This window comes from Eptesicus fuscus, chromosome 10 (genome assembly GCF_027574615.1).
Source record: "Eptesicus fuscus isolate TK198812 chromosome 10, DD_ASM_mEF_20220401, whole genome shotgun sequence".
Classification (NCBI taxonomy): domain Eukaryota; kingdom Metazoa; phylum Chordata; class Mammalia; order Chiroptera; family Vespertilionidae; genus Eptesicus; species Eptesicus fuscus.
In genome coordinates, this window is record NC_072482.1 from 85,936,214 (window position 1) to 85,957,285 (window position 21,072).

General features: G+C 41.8%; 1 protein-coding gene and 1 pseudogene across 6 annotated transcripts in view; one reads left to right on the forward strand and one right to left on the reverse strand.

The window, feature by feature from the left end:
- The window catches only part of MCM9 (minichromosome maintenance 9 homologous recombination repair factor), a 68,953-nt gene that overhangs the window by 34,444 nt on the left and 13,437 nt on the right, over positions 1-21,072 (forward strand). For 5 of the 6 annotated variants that reach the window (XM_054722258.1, XM_054722256.1, XM_054722254.1 and 2 more), the window contains one exon: positions 12,114-12,288. In XM_054722258.1, coding sequence (XP_054578233.1) covers positions 12,114-12,288 — 175 coding nt within the window. Of the gene's footprint in view, positions 1-12,113; positions 12,289-21,072 lie in introns of those variants that run through there. The other variant, XM_054722259.1, reaches the window with a different exon arrangement.
- Positions 99-571, reverse strand: LOC103283551 (60S ribosomal protein L21-like; annotated as a pseudogene).

Here is a 21,072-nt window from a genome sequence, read left to right on the forward strand (position 1 = left end):
CTTTAATTATTCTTTGGGGGGAAGGGATGCCACACTTCTACTCGATTAAGAGAAAACATTTTTAGCAACACAGAAGTCTTTTTTATTTTTCCCACTTATCATGCCATGAAATCATAAGGAATAGGTTCCAGCAGCTCAGGCTCCTTCCCATTGGTTCTCACGAAGTGCGCTTCTCTGGGTGGAGCAGGCTAACGCTTCACTTGAATCCAGGTACCTTTCTCTTTGTCTTCCTTCTTTTTCTGATTATTTTCCTTCACACATCTCAGCTCTTAGAGTGCTTACTATGCCCAATACGTACATTAATTCTCTTGGCAAGAATCTTGCCCTTACCTTGCTTGTTCACAACAATGCCCACTGCATGCTGGGAGACATTGTAGACTCTTCCAGTTTTGCCATGGTAACATTTGTGGGGCATTCCTTTTTGAACAGTGCCCATTCCCTTGATGTCCACAGTATCACCTTTCTTGTAGATTTGCATGTATGTGGCCAAAGGAACCACGCCATGTTTTCTAAAAGGCCTAGAGAACATGGAGCGGGTGCCTCTCCTCTTCCCCTTTGTGTTAGTCATTTTGGCGAATTGCTGGAAGATGGCGGTTCTGGCCAAAAGCAAGAAAATTAACTCTTAAGTATCATCTATGCTGGAATAATTTTCTCTCAGTATAGTGCCCAGAATTTTGAGTTGTTATTCTTTGGGCATTGTTCATACTTAAGTAGGTTGCTTTGATGAAACTTCTTCATCTGATGGTCTTTTTTAAAATATGTTTTTATTGATTTCAGAGAGGAAGGAAGAGGGAGAGAGAGAAACATCAATGATGAGAGAAAATCATCCATCAGCTGTCTCCTGAACGCCACCCCCACCCCCTCCACTGGGGATCGAACTGGGCATGTGCCCTTGACTGGAATTGAACCTGGGACCCTTCAGTTTGCAGGCCAACACTCTCTCCACTGAGCTAAACCAGCTAGGGCCTAATGGTCTTTTGAAAGTTAATATTGGACAGCTAATACCAGGACTTCCCACATTTAGGAAAACTACTTAGAGTGGGGGTCCCATTTTATTGTCAATGGATTAAGTAGTAAAATAGGACCTACCAAAAAAATGGTTTCCTCAAGCCCAATCGTTTGTGTGCATTAAGTATGAGTCATACTGTGGTGATATGGTATGTATGTATAGATAACATTTTGATCCTCAAAACATCCTGGAATGGTAGGAGGGTAAGGTGTTAATCATCCCCATATAATAAAGGACAACAGTGGTGCTCAGAAACCTGTTCCTTTAATTGCTGACCGAGAGCTTCTCTTGTTCTGTCCACTGTGTCAGATAATTCTTAAAGTGGGCTTTATGTGTAGAAAAAGCAATTGATATAATTTCCTGGAAGAACCCACAGGCTGGCAGACACTGTAGTAATGACTTGATTGATGAACTCTTGTGGAACAAAGCTCCATGAATGAAGTTGGCCCAGGTGTATGCTGGGAGTGAGAGGAGGCCCAAGCCAAGGCAAAGCTGTGGGAATCTCCCCATGAGGCACTGCAGATGTAGAGCCTCCTATTGCAGAAGGGATGACTGGGGGGAAGGGAGAGAGGGGGAAATGAATCCTGGAATGCATCTTCACACTTCATGGTTTCCATATTTATTATATAATGTGTGTCCCCCTCCCCCATTTTTTGCTTCCCCTCACTAATAACAGTTTCACTGTTTTGTATTGATCACTACCCACCATTAGGTTACAATTTTGATGAAGATATAAGCTGTGTCTGAGCCCTTATCCATAGCTGGACTATCCTGTTATTAAACACCCTTTGGATAGCTATCAATGAGATCATTGTCCTTTCTGAAGCACCATAATTATGTTTGCTGTTAACAATTTGTTGATGTTAATATCATTCTGACCAGAAGAATATTAATGGAAATGCTTAGTAATATTTTGTTTCATGTATCTAGTTTTTTACCCTGTGTTCTTAGTCCTCTTACATGAAGCTCCTTCTAAACTTGTTTTCCTCCTGACCTCACTCTCCACTTATAATACATCTTCTCATGTTTTACATTCCATTCTTTTCTCTCTAACTGTCCACCTCTCCCATTCATCAGATAACCAGGAGAAATGTGGTCATAAGTAGAGAGAGGATTCAAATCTTTAAAACATCTCTTGGCTAGACTACTGCTTGCACAAAGCCACTGCTAAACACAGCAGCTTTTTTAGTTGGTTACTATAGAGACAAATGGCACTAAATGGAGATGTGCTTGACTGAAGTTAGGCAAGTAAGCTTTGTGAGATTGGATGCCTTATATGCAGGGTTGTCTGAAAAAGGCCAAAACTAGAAAGGATAGGAAGGAAAAAGGTTTCTCAAATGAGCTGATAGGCAATTAATTGGTGGATTTAGGTTGGTAGTTTTGTGCCTGCTCAAGTCTTGAATCCAGCATAAAAGAATCTACCTCCAAGTACCTCTATTATGACTACATAGTGATTTTTTCTTTTTTAAATAACAGCTATGCTACCATGAACGTTTGTGTACAAATTTCTGTTGGGGGCGGGGGCATATGTTTTCATTTTTCTGGGTCTTAAGAGTGGAATTGTTGGATCCATATGGTAACTCCTTATGAGGAACTACCAGGCTGTTTTCAAAAGTGGCTGCACTTATATTCCCACCAGCAATGGATGAGCATTCCAATATCTTCACATCCCTCCAAACACTTGTTATTAGTTTTTCTGATTATAGACATTGGTGATGTGTGAAGTAGTGTCTCATTGTGGTTTTGATTTACATTTCCCTGAGGGCTAAAAATGTTTGAGTGTTTTTCATTTGCTTATTGACCATTTGTATATCTTCTGTGGAGAAATGTCTATTTGGATCCTTGGCCTTTTAAAAAATTGGGTAACTTTTTTTTTTAATTGAGCTGTCAGAGTTCTTTATTCTAAATACAAGTCTTTCATCAGAGACATATTGATCAGGTTTGGGAAAATTTTCTCCCCTTCTGTGGATTATCTTTTCATTTTCTTGGGGGTGTCCTTTGCAGCTCTAAGCTTTTAATTTAATGAAGTCCAATTTAGTTTGACTTTTTTTACTTGTGCTTTTGATGTCATTTCTCAAAAACATTGCTGAATCAAGGGCCATGAAGATTTATATTTGTGTTTTCTTCTAACCATTTTATACCTTTAGCACCTTACATTTAAGTTTGATCTACTTTGAATTACTTTTTGTATATGGTGTCAGGTAGGGGTCCAAATTCCTATTTTTGTATGTGGATGTTCAATTTCCCAGTAGTATCTTTTGAAAAAATTATTCTTTCCTCAATGAATTGTCTTGGAACCCTTATCAAACATGAATTAACCATAAATATGTGGGTTCATTTCTGCAAAATTAATTTTTTTGTTGATCTATATCTTTTTTTTTTTTTAATCTATATCTTATGTCATTACCACACTGTATTGATTATTGTCACTGTAGTCAGGAAATTTGAGGCCTCCACCCCCCCACCCCCGAATATTGTATCTATTCGGGATTCCTTGAATTTCCATATAAATTTTATGATCACTTTGTCAATGTCTGCAAAGAAGCCAACTGAGATCTGCATTGAATCTGTAGATCCCTTTGGGGAGTATTGCCATTTAACCAGTGTTAAAATTCCTGTCAGTGAATATGGGATGTGTTTTCATTTATTTTAGTAATCTTTCATTTCTTTCAACAATGTTTTGTAGTTTTCAGGGTATAAGATCTTGTACGTCTTTTGTTAAATTTATTCCTAAGTGGTTTTTTTTTTTTATGCTGTTGAAAATGGAATTAGTATTTTCTTAATATATTTTTGTATTCTTCATTGCATGTATATAGACATACGATTGATTTTTAAAGATTGCTTTTTTTATCCTTCAACCTTGCTGACCTTGTTTATTAGTTGTAATAAATTTTTAGTAAATTCCTTAGGATTATTCTATATGCGAGATCATGACATTTGCAAATAGAGATAATTTTACTTCTTTTTCCCCTTCCTGGTGCCTATTATTTCATTTTTTGCCTAATTGCCCTTCCTAGAACCTCCAGTATCTCCAGTACAATGTTGAATAGAAGTAGTGAGAATGAACATCTCTGTCTTGTTTCTAATCTTAATGTGAAAACATTCAGTCTTATACCATTAAGAATGATATTAGCTGGTTTTTGTGTAGCTGCCCTTTATCAGGTTCCTAATTTGTTGAATTTTTGTCAAATGCTTTTCCTGCTTCTGTTGAGGTGATCATATGCTTTTTGTCCCTTATTCTGTAAATATAAGGATATTACATTTGTTGATTTTCAGGTGTTGCACTACTTGGTCATGATGTGTAAGCCTTTTTATGTATTGCTGAATTTGATTTGCTAGCATTTTGTTGAGGATATTTGTATTTGTAGTCATAAGAGATATTGGTCTTTAGTATTTTTGTAATGTCTTTTTTTAATGAGTATGTTACTCTCTAAGCACTGCTTTAGATGCATCCCATAGTTGTGGTATGTTGTATCTTCACTTTCTTTCATCTCAGTGTTTTCTAATTTTTCTTTTGTCCAGCTATCTGTTCATTGCATGAATACCTCTTTACACTACCTCTGACAAATGGACATTTCATTTTTGCTTAAATAGTTACTTTGAGGAAAAGTTCACTACTTTGTAAGGCAGTCCACTCATTTTTAAACATCTCAATGTATCCAGCATGTAAAACTCTACATGTTGTTCTAGGTCAGTGGTCGGCAAACTCTTTAGTCAACAGAGCCAAATATCAACAGTACAACGATTGAAATTTCTTTTGAGAGCTGAAAACTGACTTCTGTGCATGGGCCACGAAGTTTCAATTGCACTGTACATGCGCGCCCGCACCTGGTATTTTGTGGAAGAGCCACACTCAAGGGGCCAAAGAGCTGCATTTTGCCGACCACTGTTCTTGAAGTTGCACCAGTTTAATGCTTCTTCTATAGGATAGTTCTCTAAATATATAAACATTATTTTCACTTCTCTAAGTCTTTCTTTAAGGCCAATTATACCCCATGCTATATTCCTTAAGTTTAAGGCATTATTAACATGCCTTTCATAATCCATTTATCCTTTTTAAAAAGTATTATTTCTTTTAAAATTTAATGTCTCAAAGTAGACATTAAGTCCTAGAACAGGAGTCAGCAACCTCCTATTAAGGGCCAGATACAAATATTTTAGATTTTGAGGGCTATTCAATGTTTGTCACAACTACTAAACTCTGATTGTAATATGAAACTGCCATAGACAATATATATAATAAGCATGACTGTGTTAAACAACAACTGTTTTTACAGAAACAGGTGTCTGTGCCAGATTTTGCCCATAGATCATAATTTGCTGACTCCTGCTATAGATGTTATCTAACCAGTGCAGAACCTAGTGTGATTATATCATCACTTATGAATGCTATTGCATTAATGTATGTTGAAGACGATATTAAAATATTCTGAGGGGAAGTTAGATATTATTCTCATATTTGCTCCTCTATAGGTAAGTGTTTTTCCCTCTGGCTTCTTTCAAGATTTTTTTCTTCATCTTTTATTTTAATGTTTTTCCTGCTCTGTTTTTTCTGAGTTTTCTAGATTTGTGGTTTGGTGTCTGACATTAATTTGGGGTATATTATCGCTTCAAATATTGCTCTGTTCCTTCTCTTACTTCTGGTATTTGCCATTACATAAATTACATGTATATTATATCTTTTGTAGTTGTTTTCAGAGTTCTTGGATATTCTGTTCTGTTATTTCCATCTTTTTCTCTTTGCTTTCAGTTTTAAAAGTGTCTATTGACTATCCTTACTCTCAGATATTTTTTCCTCAGCCATGTCCAGTCTACTAATGAGTCCATCAAAGGCATTCTTCATTTCTTTTGTAGAGTTTTTGACCTCTGGAACTTTTTTTTTTTTTTTTTTTTACTATTTCTTAGACTTTTCATCTCTTTGCTTATAATATCAGAGAAAAATTGTCAATATTTAATGTGAGAACCTGGAGTTTTTACTTCTCAGAATTGTCCACACTGAGCCTCCAGCAATTTGAGAATTATGGTTCAGATTTTCCTGTCCCAGTACAGGTTCCCATGGAGGTTTCTGCTCTAGTAAGTTGTGATTCTCTGTCTTTATGTCTTTCCAATTTGGGGGGCAGGGGTTTGACCTGCGACCTCATTTCTCTGATGGATCTCAGAATTATTGATTTCTCAGTTTGTTGAGAGTTTACTTGGTGTTAAGATGGAGTAGTAACTTCTAAGCTCCTTAAATGCTGGATCAGAAACCAGATGTTTTCTACCATAAGTTTTCATTTAGGTCTTTAATTCATTATGACTTAATTTTGTATTACATATTAAGTATGGATCAAGATTGATTTTTTTCTTTTTGTATAAGGCTATCCAATTATTTGTGGAATGGAGTATCCTTTCTCTATTAAATTGCTTTTACTTTTATATTCTTGACCATATATGTGTGGGCCTATTTTTGGGCGCTATTCTATTCCATTGTTCTATCTCTTTATATTCTTTCTCCATTACCACTCTGAATTGATTGCTCTAGCTTTGTAGTAAATCTGGAAATGGGTCATATGAGACTTCCTACTTTATTTTTTGATTGACTCTTCTGTTTTCTTTGCTTCCCCATATAAATTTTACAATAACCTTGTTAATTTCTAGAAAAAGAAAAATCTTGCTAGGATTTTGTTTGGAGTTGTATTGAATCTATAAAGCATTTTGAGGACAGAGAGCACTTTGGGGAAATATCTTAAAATATTGAGATTTTTAATTCATTCAATAAATATGGGATATCTCTATTTGATTAGGTCATCTTCAGTTTTCTTTAAAAATGTTTTGTAGTTTTTGCATACAGGTCTTACACATCATTTAAAAAAATCATAGCCAGGTATATCATATTTTTGGATGCTATCATAAATCTATTATTTTTAAATTGTAATTTCTAATTTTTCTAATATATAGACATATGATTAATTTTTGTATATTAATCATATGTCTATATATTAGTACAACCTTGCTGTACTCATTTATTAGTTCTAGCAGCTTTATTATAATTTTTCAAATTTTCTACATAATTTTATTGTCTGTAAATATATTTTTTAAGATTTAGTTGTTCCTTTTCAAGAAAAAGTGTTGAGAGCAAATCTCCTTGCCTTGTTCTGATCTTGGGGGTAGAAAGCGTATGGGGTTCTAAGCATTCAGTCTTTTATCATTAAGTGTTAGCTGATTTTTTTAAATACCCTTTATCAAATTAAAGGAGTTTCCTCTCTTCTTAGTTATCTGAGAATTTTTTTTTATCATGAATGATCGTTGAGTTTTGTCAAGTGTCATTTCTGTATCTATTGAGGTGGTCGTTTGCTTTTTCTTCCTCAGTTGATGTGGTGAATTGCATTGATTAATCTTTGAAAATTAGCCTTGCATTCCCAAAATAAACCTAACTTAGTTATGATTACCATTTTATGTATTGTTTAATTTGCTTTTTTTTTTTTTTTGAGGAGTTTTGAATCTATGTTTATGAGAAATACAGGTCTGTAGTTTTCTTTTACTATATCTTTATCTATTTTGGATACCATGATAATGCAGGATTCATTACCTGAGTTGGGAAGTGTTTCTTGTTTTTCTACAGTTCTAAAAATTTTGTATAGAATTCCTACTATTTCTTCCGTAAATGTTTGGTAGACTTCATCATGATGTCATTGCAGCCTGTAGATTTCTGTGTTGCAAGATGTTTAACTACATAGTCAATTTTCAAAGTAGATATAAGATAATGCAAGTTATCTTTTTTAAGATAAACTTTGACAGTTTATATATTTCAAATATTTCTACAATTTCATTTAAGTTATTAAACTTAGGACATAGGTTGTTCATTTCATTTCTGTATTATTAGTTCAATATCTATAGGATCTATAATGGTGTCTCGCCTTTCATTCCTGACATTTGTAGCTTTTGTCTTCTATTTTTTCCTTAATCAGTCTAGCCAGAGGTTTATCAGTTTTTTAATCAACAGTAGTTATTATAAACTAGGGGTCCAGTACACGAATTCATGCACTTTGAAAGGAACTGTGGGCCCCTAGGCTACAGTAGGCACATGGGCAGGTCTCGGACCATCCTCCACGCCCCCTCCTGGCCCCTCCCCCCATGGCCCCTTGTCCCCTGTCTGCTGGCAGCCCTGCTCACACCCGCTGATGGTGCAGAGCGATTGGGGCCAGCACCAGCAGTGGGTGCAAGCAGGGCTGACACCATCAGCAGGTGCGAGCAGCAGCTGCTGCTCCAATCATTCCCAAGGAGTAGGGAGAGGTGGAGAAGCCCTCAGGGGCGATCAGGGCCAGCAGCCGCCGCGCACACCCACTGACGTTGTCAAGTGATTGGGACTGGCGCAGGGTGCCAGCAGCGGGTGCAAGCGGCAGCTCTAACACCGGCTGCAGGTGTGAGAGGCGGCTGCCGGCCCTGATCACCCCTCAGGAGCAGGGGGAGGTAGAAAAGCCCTGAGGGGCAATCGGGGCCGGCAGCCACCGCTCACTCGCACCCACTGATGGCGCCAAGCGATTGGGGCCAGCGCTGGGGGCCAGCAATGGGTGCGAGCAGCGGCTCTGGCGCCGGCAGTGGGTGCAAGAGGGGCCAGTGCTGGCAGCAGGTGTGAGTGCCGGGTGGGACCACGGCGCACGGGAGCTAAGAATTTTCAGTAACCACCAGAGGCTCAACCTGATGACAGCAACCAGCACCCCACCTTGGTCTGGCACACCCGCTGACTTGCTCCATCATCCCGCTGCGGCTGATGCCACCATGTTCCACGTTCTGCCTTCTGTGGCCAATGCCCGCCATGTTTTGCATGCACCCCCTGGTGGTCAGTGCATGTCATAGTGACAGCTTGTTCAGTTGTGCTGCCGATTGGTCTATTTGCATATTAGGGTTTTATTCATATATATATGTATACACACGCACACACACACACACATATATCCATCCTACCTAATAAAAGAGTAATATGCAAATTAACCAGCACTCCGCTACATGCATAAGCCACGCCCACCAGCCACGCCCACCAGCCAATCAGAGCGAGTATGCAAATAAACCCAACCAAGATGGCTACAGCCACAGAGAGCAGGAGGGAGGCTTGGGTTTCCCAGGCAACGGATGAAGCCAAGCTATCCGCCTGCCCTTCCCGGCCTAAGCCTCCACTCAAGGCTACAAAGTTTCAATTATAGAAGGTAAACAAATCTAAACAGAAATGGCGGCATCCACGGAGCTGGAAGAGCAGGAGGCTAGGGTTGCCCCCCACTTTCCGCACACCCTGGCCGGCCCAGGCCTCCGCGTAAAGCTACAAAGTTTCAATTATAGAAGATATACACAAACCCCAACAGAAACGGCTGCCGGCCACGGAGCAAGCAGGAGGCTTGGCTCCACTCCAGGCTACAAAGTTTCAATTGTAGAAGGTAAATAAATTCCAGATACCAGGGCCTCCGCTTGGGTTGCCAGGGGGCGTGGCTGGCCTGAAAACCACTACAGGCCCCTCGCTCAGGCCGCCCCATGCCCCAAGGGAACCCCCACCCTGATCCGGGACACCCTTCAGGGCAAACCAGCTGGCCCCCACCCGTGCACCAGGCCTCTATCCTATCTAATAAAAGAGTAATATGCAGATTGACCATCACTGCAACACAAAATATAGCTGCCCCCTTGTGGTCAAAGATCCTGCCCCCATGTGGACACAAGATGGCCACCACAAGATGGCCAGCAGTGGAGGGCAGTTGGGAGGCACCAGGCCTGCAAGGGAGGGCAGTTGGAGGTGATCAAGCTTGCAGGGGAGGGCAGTTAGGGGTGATCAGGCCAGCAGAGGAAGGAAGCTGGGGGCAAACAGGCTGACAGGGGAGCAGTTAGACATCAATCAGGGTGGCATTGGAGTGGTTAGGGGGTAATCAGGCTGGCAGGCAGAAGCAGTTAGGGAAATCAGGAAGGCAGGCAGGCGAGCAGTTGGGAGCCAGCAGTCCTGGATTGTGAGAGGGATGTCCGACTGCCCGTTTAGGCCCGATCCCACTGGGATCGGGCCTAAACGGGCAGTCGGACATCCCTCAAGGGGTCCCAGATTGGAGAGAGTGTAGGCTGGGCTGAGGGACACTCCCCCACACACACACACACCCCGCCCCCGTGCACGAATTTCGTGCACCGGGCCTCTAGTGTGTGTGTGTGTGTGTGTGTACACACACACACACACATAGATATATATAGATACTCATATTGTATCATACAGCTTTTAAAGAGCTTTATTTATATTCTTTTTAAATAGTCAAGAAAGAATCTATAAAATATTTTCCATTGTTATCCTCTTTTATATGTGGATAAACTTAGGCCTCGATATGTTATGAAACTCCCTACTATATGATAGCCAGAATGACAAATCCAGATTCAAATCCAAGTCTAGGTGACTCCAAAGGCTTTGCTTTTGACCACTCTGCTTTATTGACTGGTTTAAAAGATAAATTAAAATCAGATAAGACCTATGAAGGGAATCCTCTGTAACTGGGAGCAAATTTTTCATTTTCATCATTGGACTAATATTCACTGTTCTCTGTCTTTGGACCATCCTATCTAATAAAAGAGTAATATGCAAATTAACCATCACTCCACTACACCCACAAAGTCATGCCCACCAGCCAATCAGAAGCAAGTATGCAGATTAAACCAACCAAGATGGCTGTGGCCACAGAGAGCAGGAGGGATGCTTGGGTTTCCCCGGTGATGGAGGAAGCCAAGCTTTCCGCACACCCTGGCCGGCCCAGGCCTCCACTCAATGCTACAAAGTTTCAATTATAGAAGGTAGATAAATTCCAACAGAAATGGCGACAGCCACGGAGCTGGAAGAGCAGGAGGCTAGGGTTTCCCCCGGCGATGGAGGAAGCCAAGCTTCTGCAGCCCTGGCTGGCCTAGGCCTCCACTCCAGGCTACAAAGTTTCAATTATAGAAGATACATAAATTCCAACAGAAATGGCTGCTGCCACGGAGCGAGCAGAAGGCTTGGCTCCGCTCCAGGCTACAAAGTTTCAATTGTAGAAGATAAATAAATTCCAGATACCAGGGCCTCCACTTGGGTCGCCAGGGTGTGTGGCTGGCCTGCAAACCACCACAGGCCCCTCGCCCAGGCCACCCCACACCTCAAGGGAACCCCCACCCTGATCCGGGACACCCTTCAGGGCAAACCAGCTGGCCCCCACGCATGCACCAGGCCTCTATCCTATCTAATAAAAGAGTAATATGCAAATTGACCATCACTCCAACACACAAGATGGCTGCCCCCATGTGGTCAAAGATCCTGCCCCCATGTAGACACAAGATGGCCACCACAAGATGGCCATCAGGGGAGGGCAATTGGGAGGGACCAGGCCTGCAAGGGAGGACAGTTGGGGGCGATCAAGCCTGAAGGGGAGGGCAGTTAGGGGTGACCGGGCCAGCAGAGGAGGGAAGTTGGGGGCAAACAGGCTGGCAGGGGAGCAGTTAGACATCAATCAGGCTGGCAGGGGAGTGGTTAGGGGGTGATCAGGCTGGCAGGCAGAAGTGGTTAGGGGCAATTAGGAAGGCAGGAAGGCAAGCAGTTGGGAGCCAGCAGTCCTGGATTGTGAGAGGGATGTCCAACTGCCCGTTTAGGCCCGATTCCAGTGGGATCGGGCCTAAAAGGGCATTCAGACATCCCTTGAGGGGTCCCAGATTGGAGAGGGTGCAGGCTGGGCTGAGGGACCCCCCCATGCACGAATTTCGTGCACTGGGCCTCTAGTTCTCTATAAACAGTACATAGTACAAAACCTCTTGTCATAAGGTCTCTGCAGATCTGTTAGCTCCTTCTAAAAGTTTCGACCACTCAGTGAGGGTACCTACCAAGAAGAGACAAAATTTGAAGACTTCTGGTTGCCACAAAATACTTTCTAATGCCTATTAAAATTTCAGAACATAGGATATTCCAAGACCTTTTAGTAACAACCTGAAATAATTGTTCTGATGCCATCCATTCTTGGTGGAGTACAAATAAAAGCTTTGATTCTATAACCTTCTTACCCTTTAAAATGTAGGTATTTATTTCCCTTCATAGGTATAAGATATGCTTTTGAAAATAAAAGCTGACATAACCTGCTTGTTTCCTTAGGTCTGACGGTAACTGCTGTAAAAGACTCAGGAGAATGGAATTTGGAGGCTGGGGCATTAGTGCTTGCAGATGCAGGCCTTTGCTGTATCGATGAGTTTAATAGCCTCAAAGAGCATGATAGAACCAGTATCCACGAAGCAATGGAGCAACAAACCATAAGTGTCGCTAAGGCTGGGTAAGTGTTAAATCTATTTGAATCGTTGAGATTAGTTAATACATGATTATGGAAAATGTGATCCTTATTGAACTGTAAGGTATGCTTGGTCCTCTCAGAGACACAGTTATCACCCTTCAAAACACATATTAATTTTCCCACGAAGGTGAGTGAGGGAAGTAAAAATTAGTTGTTGGAACAAAGAAAGGAAAACTAAAGTGTAAAATAAATGTAAGTTGATTTAGTTCATGAAGGGGACTTGTGAAGAGCTTTCAATTCAGGCTCCAGCCTATTATCTCATTCAATAATTGTGTGTCTGCTCTGGGTATATTATTATGTTAGGAATTTTGAAAGACTCAAAAAGACAAAACATAATGTCTGCTTTCAATGGTAGTCTCCTTATATGTTTTTCTTTCCCCTAATATATCTTACTAGAAGGTTGATCACAGCATATAGGAAAGTAAAAATAGTGTATATTAGCATAAGATGAAGTACCTGTTGTGACTTGAGGAGGCTCAGGGATTGAGGTATGTGGATCCTTGGCTATACATGACCAATTAGAGAGAAAAATAAGCAGGTTCAAATAGAAATCCAGGCCCTGAGGTGGTTATGGGAAACATATTTGGCTACAAAGGCTGACCCCGAAGCAGGCTGCCAGGTCAGCCAGGCAAAGGAGAGAGGCAGAACTGTCTTAGCCTTAATGCTACCATTTAGGTGTGAGGCCAGCTGAGCAGGCAGATATGGCTGCCAGCAGTCTTCAAACAGTAGTGGTTACTTGGGAGCCAGGCAGACACTGGTGTTATAGATTATGTGAGACCTATTTATAAACACTCGCAAAAGGGAAAGGGGGGCGGGGGAGGTAAAGCAGGCTATGGCCCAGAGGAAAAAGGTACAAGAACACTAGACAGAACCATTAGCAGATCTATTCATTTTACTCAGTATGGATTCATTCAGTATGTGAATACACTGAGCCCCTGTATGCCAGGCACTGGGCTAGACACTGAGAAGTACCAAGATGAATACAACACTGTCCTTGAAGTGTTTGCTATTTTGTTGGGGAAGATAGACACAAGAGCATCAAAGTGATAAGTGCATAATAAAAGTGTTATGAGAGAACATACTTTAAAGTAATTAATGCTTCGAAACTACTTGTCAGGGGAAAGCTGAGATAATAGTTTGCTAAGTGTCTTCAAGGCTACTTTCTCTTCTCATTATGCCTTCATTTAATTAGTACCTCTGCTAGTTGGTGGAATCTATGGTTTATTTTGATATACCTTTTCCAGATGAAATCAGGAACATTTTGAAAGATTCCTAAATAACGCTGGCATCAGGGAAAATTGGGACAAATGCTAAGAGTGTAATTTAGAAAGGGAGAACATTGGCAGTGCTATATGATAGGCTATGGAATAAATCTTTATAAGTGAAAATATTTTTATTAACCACTCCTATTGCCTTTACCCTCTGCAAGTGGGAATTAGTATGACTCTTCTGTGCTAGTCTAAGTTCCAGAAGTAATATTCTTGTAGATAAACAGTTTACAATGACACGCACTGACTGGACAGTCTTGTCATTACTGTAACTCTTCATGCACTGGAACAATGCTTTTCGCACTAATTTTGGTGAAGGGCTAGTTTTAATGCTTTTTTCAGTTCATCACACCAGTATTTTTATAAAATACAATGAAATTATTTTAAAAATGAAATAAAAAAGCAAAGACACAAAATATAAGCCTAAATTCTTCATCCACTTAGGATGGAGAAAACAGTAAGCACATGTTACTCCCATTCTAACAAGAACAATCCATCTAGCCAACAAAATCATGTCTTGAACTTTTCAGAGAGCTGAGTTTACAAGGAAATCAAGGAGACTTAATTCCAAAGTGTGACAAACCCCTCCAAGGAGAGATGAGGTACACAAACTGCCATCCTTGACACCTCATAAGTGGAAGAAGTGGCTTCCGTAGAAGCAAATAAGGAGAAATAACTAAAATTTATTTTAAATTTCTCACGCCCAAGTTCTAAGATTTCCCTTTCTTTGACCAGCAGTGTAAAGGCTTCTGTGCCCTAAAATACGCGTCTTTCACTGAGCCATCATCCTCAAGGACCACTTCAGGTTTCCTTTGAGATTTTTGATACCTTGCAATATCGTTTTCAGGATCTCATTTTTTGTTTTCTCTCTTTCATGTTTCTCAAAGTCTGATTGATTGTGAAGGACTTACTTGAATTCAATCTCCCTACAGATATTAGTGTGAACCACTGGATCAGAACATCTGGCTGGCCTCCAGGGCTGCAGGGATTCTCAGATTTTTTAAAAAGTGTCATTTCATATACACTGCACAAAGTTATAGAGTTCATTTTTAAAATGGGAACTACGCACTTAGTTATTCCATAGAAACTGTGTTTTGGGTAGAGGTTAAACTTTATCCATGTGGTGGGCGTATACCTGTAAGGGTATATCTTAAGCCTTACACCCACCATTCAGATATGCAGGAGGCTGGGAGGGAACCAGTCAATGTGATTTCTGCAGTGTAAAAACTTGTTATGGGTAGTCAGAATAGAAAAAATGCTAAAACACTAAGAGTGTTTAGCATGCCTAGAGTCTACTAAAATGTAATTTAATAGTTGTCGTTAACCAAAATATAGGTCTCACTGAATCAGTGCATGTTTGAGAAGACCAATAATTTTGTTGTTCTTTGCTTATGTTACTTAAATCTGGAACCATTTTCAAAATTTGGGATTTTTAAGACCTTACATTTGTCCTGGCTGCTTAATGAAATAGAAAAGGAAACCAAGAAGCAAATGCTGCACTATGAGTTTAAAAGGGGTTATTAATACTAGTATTTGAATTTACCTGTCTCTTTAAACTGTGCAGATCAGTTCCTGTGCCCGGGGAGTGGCAGCACAAGGCCTCATGGCGGTGTGGAGTCATTTGAGAGAGCTTTTTGTGATGATGATCTTTAAGACTAGACTGCTAACCTAAATAATGATTTGGGAAAGATAATGGTTCATTATATGCAAGGTTCTTTTCAAACTTAACTAGGATAGCATCTCATCAAGGACAGGATACAGTAGATTCTTAAATAATAGAGAATATCTCACTATTTCCTGAAGACACGTTAGGAGAAAGTTGGACATTGCAGTTCTATATTTGGTGCTACTAAATTATACTCACACTAGAGGTCGGTGCACCAAATTCGAGTGGGGTCCCTAGGCCTGGCCAGCGATCAGGGCTGATTGGGGCCAGGCCAATCAGAGCCAGGCCAGAGAGGAGGCAACAGTCGCCGGACCGGGCACAGAAAGAACGGACACCGGACACAGACGCCGCCATCATCGGCGCCCTGCCACCGCTCGGTTCCCTGCCTCCCCCTCTCCTCCTTCCCTTGCCACGTGGCAGATGGGCGGCAGGCCGATTGGGGCCTGCCGGCCACGGGGAGGGACGGGACATGGAAGGTTGGCCGCCGGCCCCAAGGAGGGAGCCAGCCCTCAGCTCCCCTGGGAAAGGGGCCACGTCTGCCACCACCTACCCCCATTCCCCATCCCAGCCTGGGGCCCAAAGGCCCTGGGCAGGGTTGGGAGGGGAGGCGACAGTCACTGGGCCAGGTGCAGAAGGAATGGATGCCGGATGCCAACACCACCATCGCCGGTGCTCTGCACTGTGCGGCTCCCGCCTCCCCGCCTCCTCCTTCCCTCACCGCCGCACCACCATTGCCGTGGGCTGATTGGGGTCTGTCGGCTGTGGGGAAGGAATGGGGATAGGAGGTTGGCCATCAGCTGCAAGGAGAGAGCCGGTCCCGCCCCCCGCCGACTGGTCATTCTGCTGTTTGGTCGATTTGCATATTACGCTTTTATTATATAGGATGCCTAGATAGGAAGTGCAGTCTGAAACAAGATGGCAGTTTATCGTCTCACTCAGTAAACCTGCCTGAGCACTTAGCAGTGTCATGCTCTCTGCTGGCCGCTGACACCACTGAGATGAAAAGGCAAGGCCTTTGTTCTCAAGGTGCTCACAACCTGTAGCGAGACAGACAAGAGAACATTTATCGTGCGCTGTGACTCTGACAGCCACAGAAGAACCACGGCACCAATCCCCACTCGCTGTGCTACAGTTTTCTAGTCCATACCCGGCCCACGGCTAGAATCGCTGAGGCCGGACCTGGGAATCTGTGTTATTGGAACCTACCTGGGTTCTCATTGAAGAGGCAGCTGAGGGACCACAACTCCGGATAAGGTTGCTCCAAAACCAGGCACCCTGTTGGCCTCTTCCTCCCAGGATCTTGTGAAGCTGCATCTCTGGTGGCATCTTTCACAAACTAGTCTCAGACTGAGAGGGGAGGCTGAGAGAGGAGGGAGCCACCTTTCTGCCCAACCCCTGAGAGGGCTCCAACCCCTAGGCCGGAAGGGGCTATGGAACATGAGAACACTTCCTTAGGGCCTCCAAGCATGCCACCAAGTTATGAAAACGTAAATTCAGATCAAGCACTATGAGGGTTTTCTGTTCTTTGCAGATGATATATATGAGCAGTGCTTTTGCCCTTTCCTCTTTCCTATTCCATTGCTTGTGAATCTGCTATTTCTACTCATTGAATCAGTCTAGACATGAATGGGAATTTATCAGCTTTATCAGCCCTGTTAGAGATAAAGGGAGGGTGTATGTCCCAGCAATATAGATTACAAAAAATCCTATATAATAAAGAGGTAATATGCAAATTGACCATCATGCCCTCACAAGATGGCTGCCTATGACCAGGCCAGCAGGGGTATTAGTGAGGGACGACCAAATGACTGAACAGCAGGCTGCGTGGGGCGACCAGGCCAGCAGAGGGAAGCAGTTAGGGGCAACCAGGCCAGCAGGGGGGTGCCATTGGGGGTGACCAGGCCGGCAGGGGGGGCAGTTGGGGGTGATTAGGCTGGCAGGGGGGGGTAGTGAGAGGCAACTAGGCTGGTGGGGGGGGCAGTTAGGGGTGACCAGGCCAGCAGAGAGGGGGCAGTTAGGGGTGACCAGGCAGGCAGGCAGGTGAGCAATTAGGAGACAGCAGTCCAGGATTGTGAGAGAAATGTCCCAGAATGGAGAGGGTGCAGGTTGGGCTGAGGGGACGCCCCCCATGCATGAATTTCGTGCATCAGGCCTCTAGTATACGTATAATGGATTGTGAGAATATCATTAATTTGTTTTCATTTTATATAGTTTTGTGGGTTTTTACCTCCATTTTTGGCATACTCCTCTTTAGGAGCGCAAATACCATTTATTTTGATTCTTTCCTCTGACTTTTTCTCATCACAGCTTTGAGACATAATTCACATACTAGATAAAATCCACTCTTTTAAAGCATACAATTTCTTGAATTATAGTATATTCATAGGGTGTAAAACTATCACCACTGTCTAACTCCTGAATGTTTTCATCACCCCAAAGAGAAACCTCATACCCTTTAGCTGTCAGTCCTCATCCCCTCCATTTCCTATGTCCTGTCTCCCCTAACCTACTTCCTGTCACTATGGATTTGCCTGTTCTGAACATTCCATATAAACGGAATCATACAAGATGTAACTTTTTGTGTCCGACAGCTTTTACTTGGCATAATATGTTTTTAAGGTTCATCCAGATTGTCACACCTGTCAGTAGTTTGGTTCTTTTTTATGGCCACTACCTTCCCACCGTGTGCTCACCTGGCCTTTCCGCAGTGCATGAGTGTGGACAGTGAGCTGTGTCTCCCTGCTTCTTTTTATGAGGACACAGATCCCATTATGGGGCTCCACCCTCATGACCTCATCTAAACCTAATACCTGTCTAAGGCCCCAACCCATATCATCACACTGGTAGTTAGGGCTTCCACATAATGAATTTTGGTGGGACACAAATATTCAGTCCATAACAGCCTCCGTTACTTTCTTTTTTAATTGTGGTTAAAAACGCGTAACATAAAATTTACCATCCTAATTATTTTTAAGTGTATAGTTCAGTAGTGTTAAGGATAGTCACATTGTTGGGCAACTGATCTTCAGAGCTTTTCCATCATGCAAAACTGAAACTCTATACCCATTAAACAACAACTTGCCATTTGCACCTTTCCCAGTGCCTGGCAACCACCATGTTACTTTCTGTTTCTGTGAATTGGATGGTTGCCTGACCTGACAGTAGCGTAGGTTCTTTTACCGTCACTCCATTGGCTACACTTAGTATTACAGCCCTACTGAACTGTAAAGGGGGATGGGAAATCTAATCCTGCTCTGTGCCCAGGGGAAAGGGAAACAAGGCTTGGTGAACACACAGCAGCTACCACCACAGCCCAGAGGTAAGTTTGGAAGTGACAGAATGTAGGTGAATAAAGCCGTGAATGAAGACAGGAATCACCTGTAAAGGATGTAATGAGACCGTCACAAAAGCAAGGGCACCTTCTGCAGGGCCTGCAGTGCTGACAGTAACGTGGACAGTATTTAGAAAGGCCACCACTATGTTGGTAGGAAAGTTAGCCTATGTAGATAAAAAAATGGGACAGTAGTTTTTTTGAGAAACGGGAATGTTTCCACTGCACATTAACCAGAAAAACAAACAAAACAGAAACACATTAGCATGATTAGTTTATAACTGTTGAAGCCGGTGAATATGAGATGACCCTGAATTTTAGAAATACTGAACTAAGTACAGGTTTATTTATTGTCACTTATTTAGTGCATGTTTATTGAGCATTTAATATGTGACAGACAATGTGAGGATTATAACAATAAGTAACAGTCCCTCAAGGAAGATCAAATTTAATAGGAAAAAAGTAAGGTAAGTAAATAAATGCCTAAAACATCAGGAAGTACTTACTATGCAGGAAGTACTTAGGATTAGACTGTGTCTTTGTATCTGTGTTTTCAAAAGCCTCATTCAGTTTTGAATGCAGTAATGTTTGTATCGCAGGTCTGCAAGCACCAGGCTTATACAGTATTCTGTCTTCCCTTCTTTCAAGTGAGCAGAGACCACTCTGTCCCTCTTGGCACTGTCCCCAGGCCCTTTCTGTGCTACAGGCAGCTGCCTGACTTATTACCCCACACGGTTTCCGCTTCCCCTGCCCACCCCTCTGCTTTCATCGCCGGCACTTCTGCTGCCTGCTCCTCAGGCAGCCATTTTGCTTCACATAATCCTTCCTTAGCCCCCTTCCTTAGGCTTACTCTTGTCTTTTTTTTTTTTTTTTTCAGTTACCTTAGAAATAATTCACCACCTTCTTTCTCTCTTTGCTAGTTCATTTCCTTCTAACACCACAAACTGCTTTAAAATCAGATACCTTACAGATATCCAGGAGTCTCCACAGAAGTTTCTCTTTGCTGATGCTAATGCTGATAACCCCCATCCGTTGCACATGTACTGTCTGCTTGCTGGGCGCTGTGTTGAGCTTCCTCATCTGCCAGCATTTCTACTGTAAACTAGCGGAGGCAGAGACCAGCTGTGTGCCTTTTTGAATTCTCAGTATCGCTCTTTGCACACAGGAAATGGCTTCTAAATATTTGTTGACCAGAGAGGAAGAACAATCAATTACTTTCACCTACATTGAAAATAGTTGTAAGGAATTATTTCATATGCAATTGTATTTTATTTTTATCTCATTGCCAGTATTGCAGCAGTACTCCTTTTTTATGATAAATGCCAATGGCCTCACTTCAACATGGATTACATGTGCTTTGGTGGGATTCATTAGGAACCACTTATTACATTGTTTTTAGGGCAATCTGGATTCTACCTTTACAAAACCATTTGGGCACATAATTTATTCTGGACTGTCTGTTCAGAATATTTCCTTTTCAGTAATTTTTCTTAAAAGGTGCTTTAGTTTTCAGTGAAAGTACCTTGTTTGTCTCTCTCTCCTTTAATGGGTGTCTTCTTATGCCACTTACCACACACTAGGATTCTCAAACTTTTTCAGTCTTCGGGCATGAGGTAACTGCTAGAGCCAACTGGAAATAGATCAGGGATTAACAAACGCGGCACATGTCGCTGATGCCATGTTCCATGACTGCTGAGAGGCAGACATGCCACTATAATTAAAAACAGTCATCAGCAACAGAGCAATTTATAGGGGGAAATGTTACACTTGTTATTGTCAACGAATATGCTCTATTACCTTGAGGACTTGCCCATCATTAGTAAGTTTAAAAACAATATCTAAGTCAGGCATACCCATACCTATCTTGCCACTGCTCCATTTAGGACAAGCATGTCAAACTCAAAGGCTAACATGGGCCAAATAAACAGGGTTTAAGTTTATGTGGGTCGCAAAAAAAACCCAAAAGCTTCCATTTTCATAGAAACGTAGGTTTATTTTGATAGAGACATGCTGAATACAAAGGGCTGACAAAAATGAGTAATTGTTAACATAAAATAATATAACATTTTAATAAAAATTAATATTTTTTCTTGAATATTAACTTACCAGACACTGAATAACTGCACAAATTAATAAGTGTAATGCACATAAACTGATTTTTCTTGTTCTTTGAAAGCACAATATTTCCTGTTGCGCACACCAAACAAGTCAGTCCAAGACTAATGATGTGGCCATCAGCTGCTAAAATATTCGCTGCCAGTATTAGTGGAGAGAAATGGTGCGCCTGTGCAAAAGGCGCGTAAGGGAAATGAATGCAACACGGTTATAGTAATCAGTCATTAGCGAACGTTGTAGCTCATTATAATAATTATGTTAAAGGATATTGTAAAAATTAAGTAATGAAATTTTTATTAAAATGTTTCTTACATACCGTTATATTGGCTGGGCTGCAAAAATATTTGTTGTGGGCTGCATGTGGCCTGCGGGCTGCGAGTTTGACA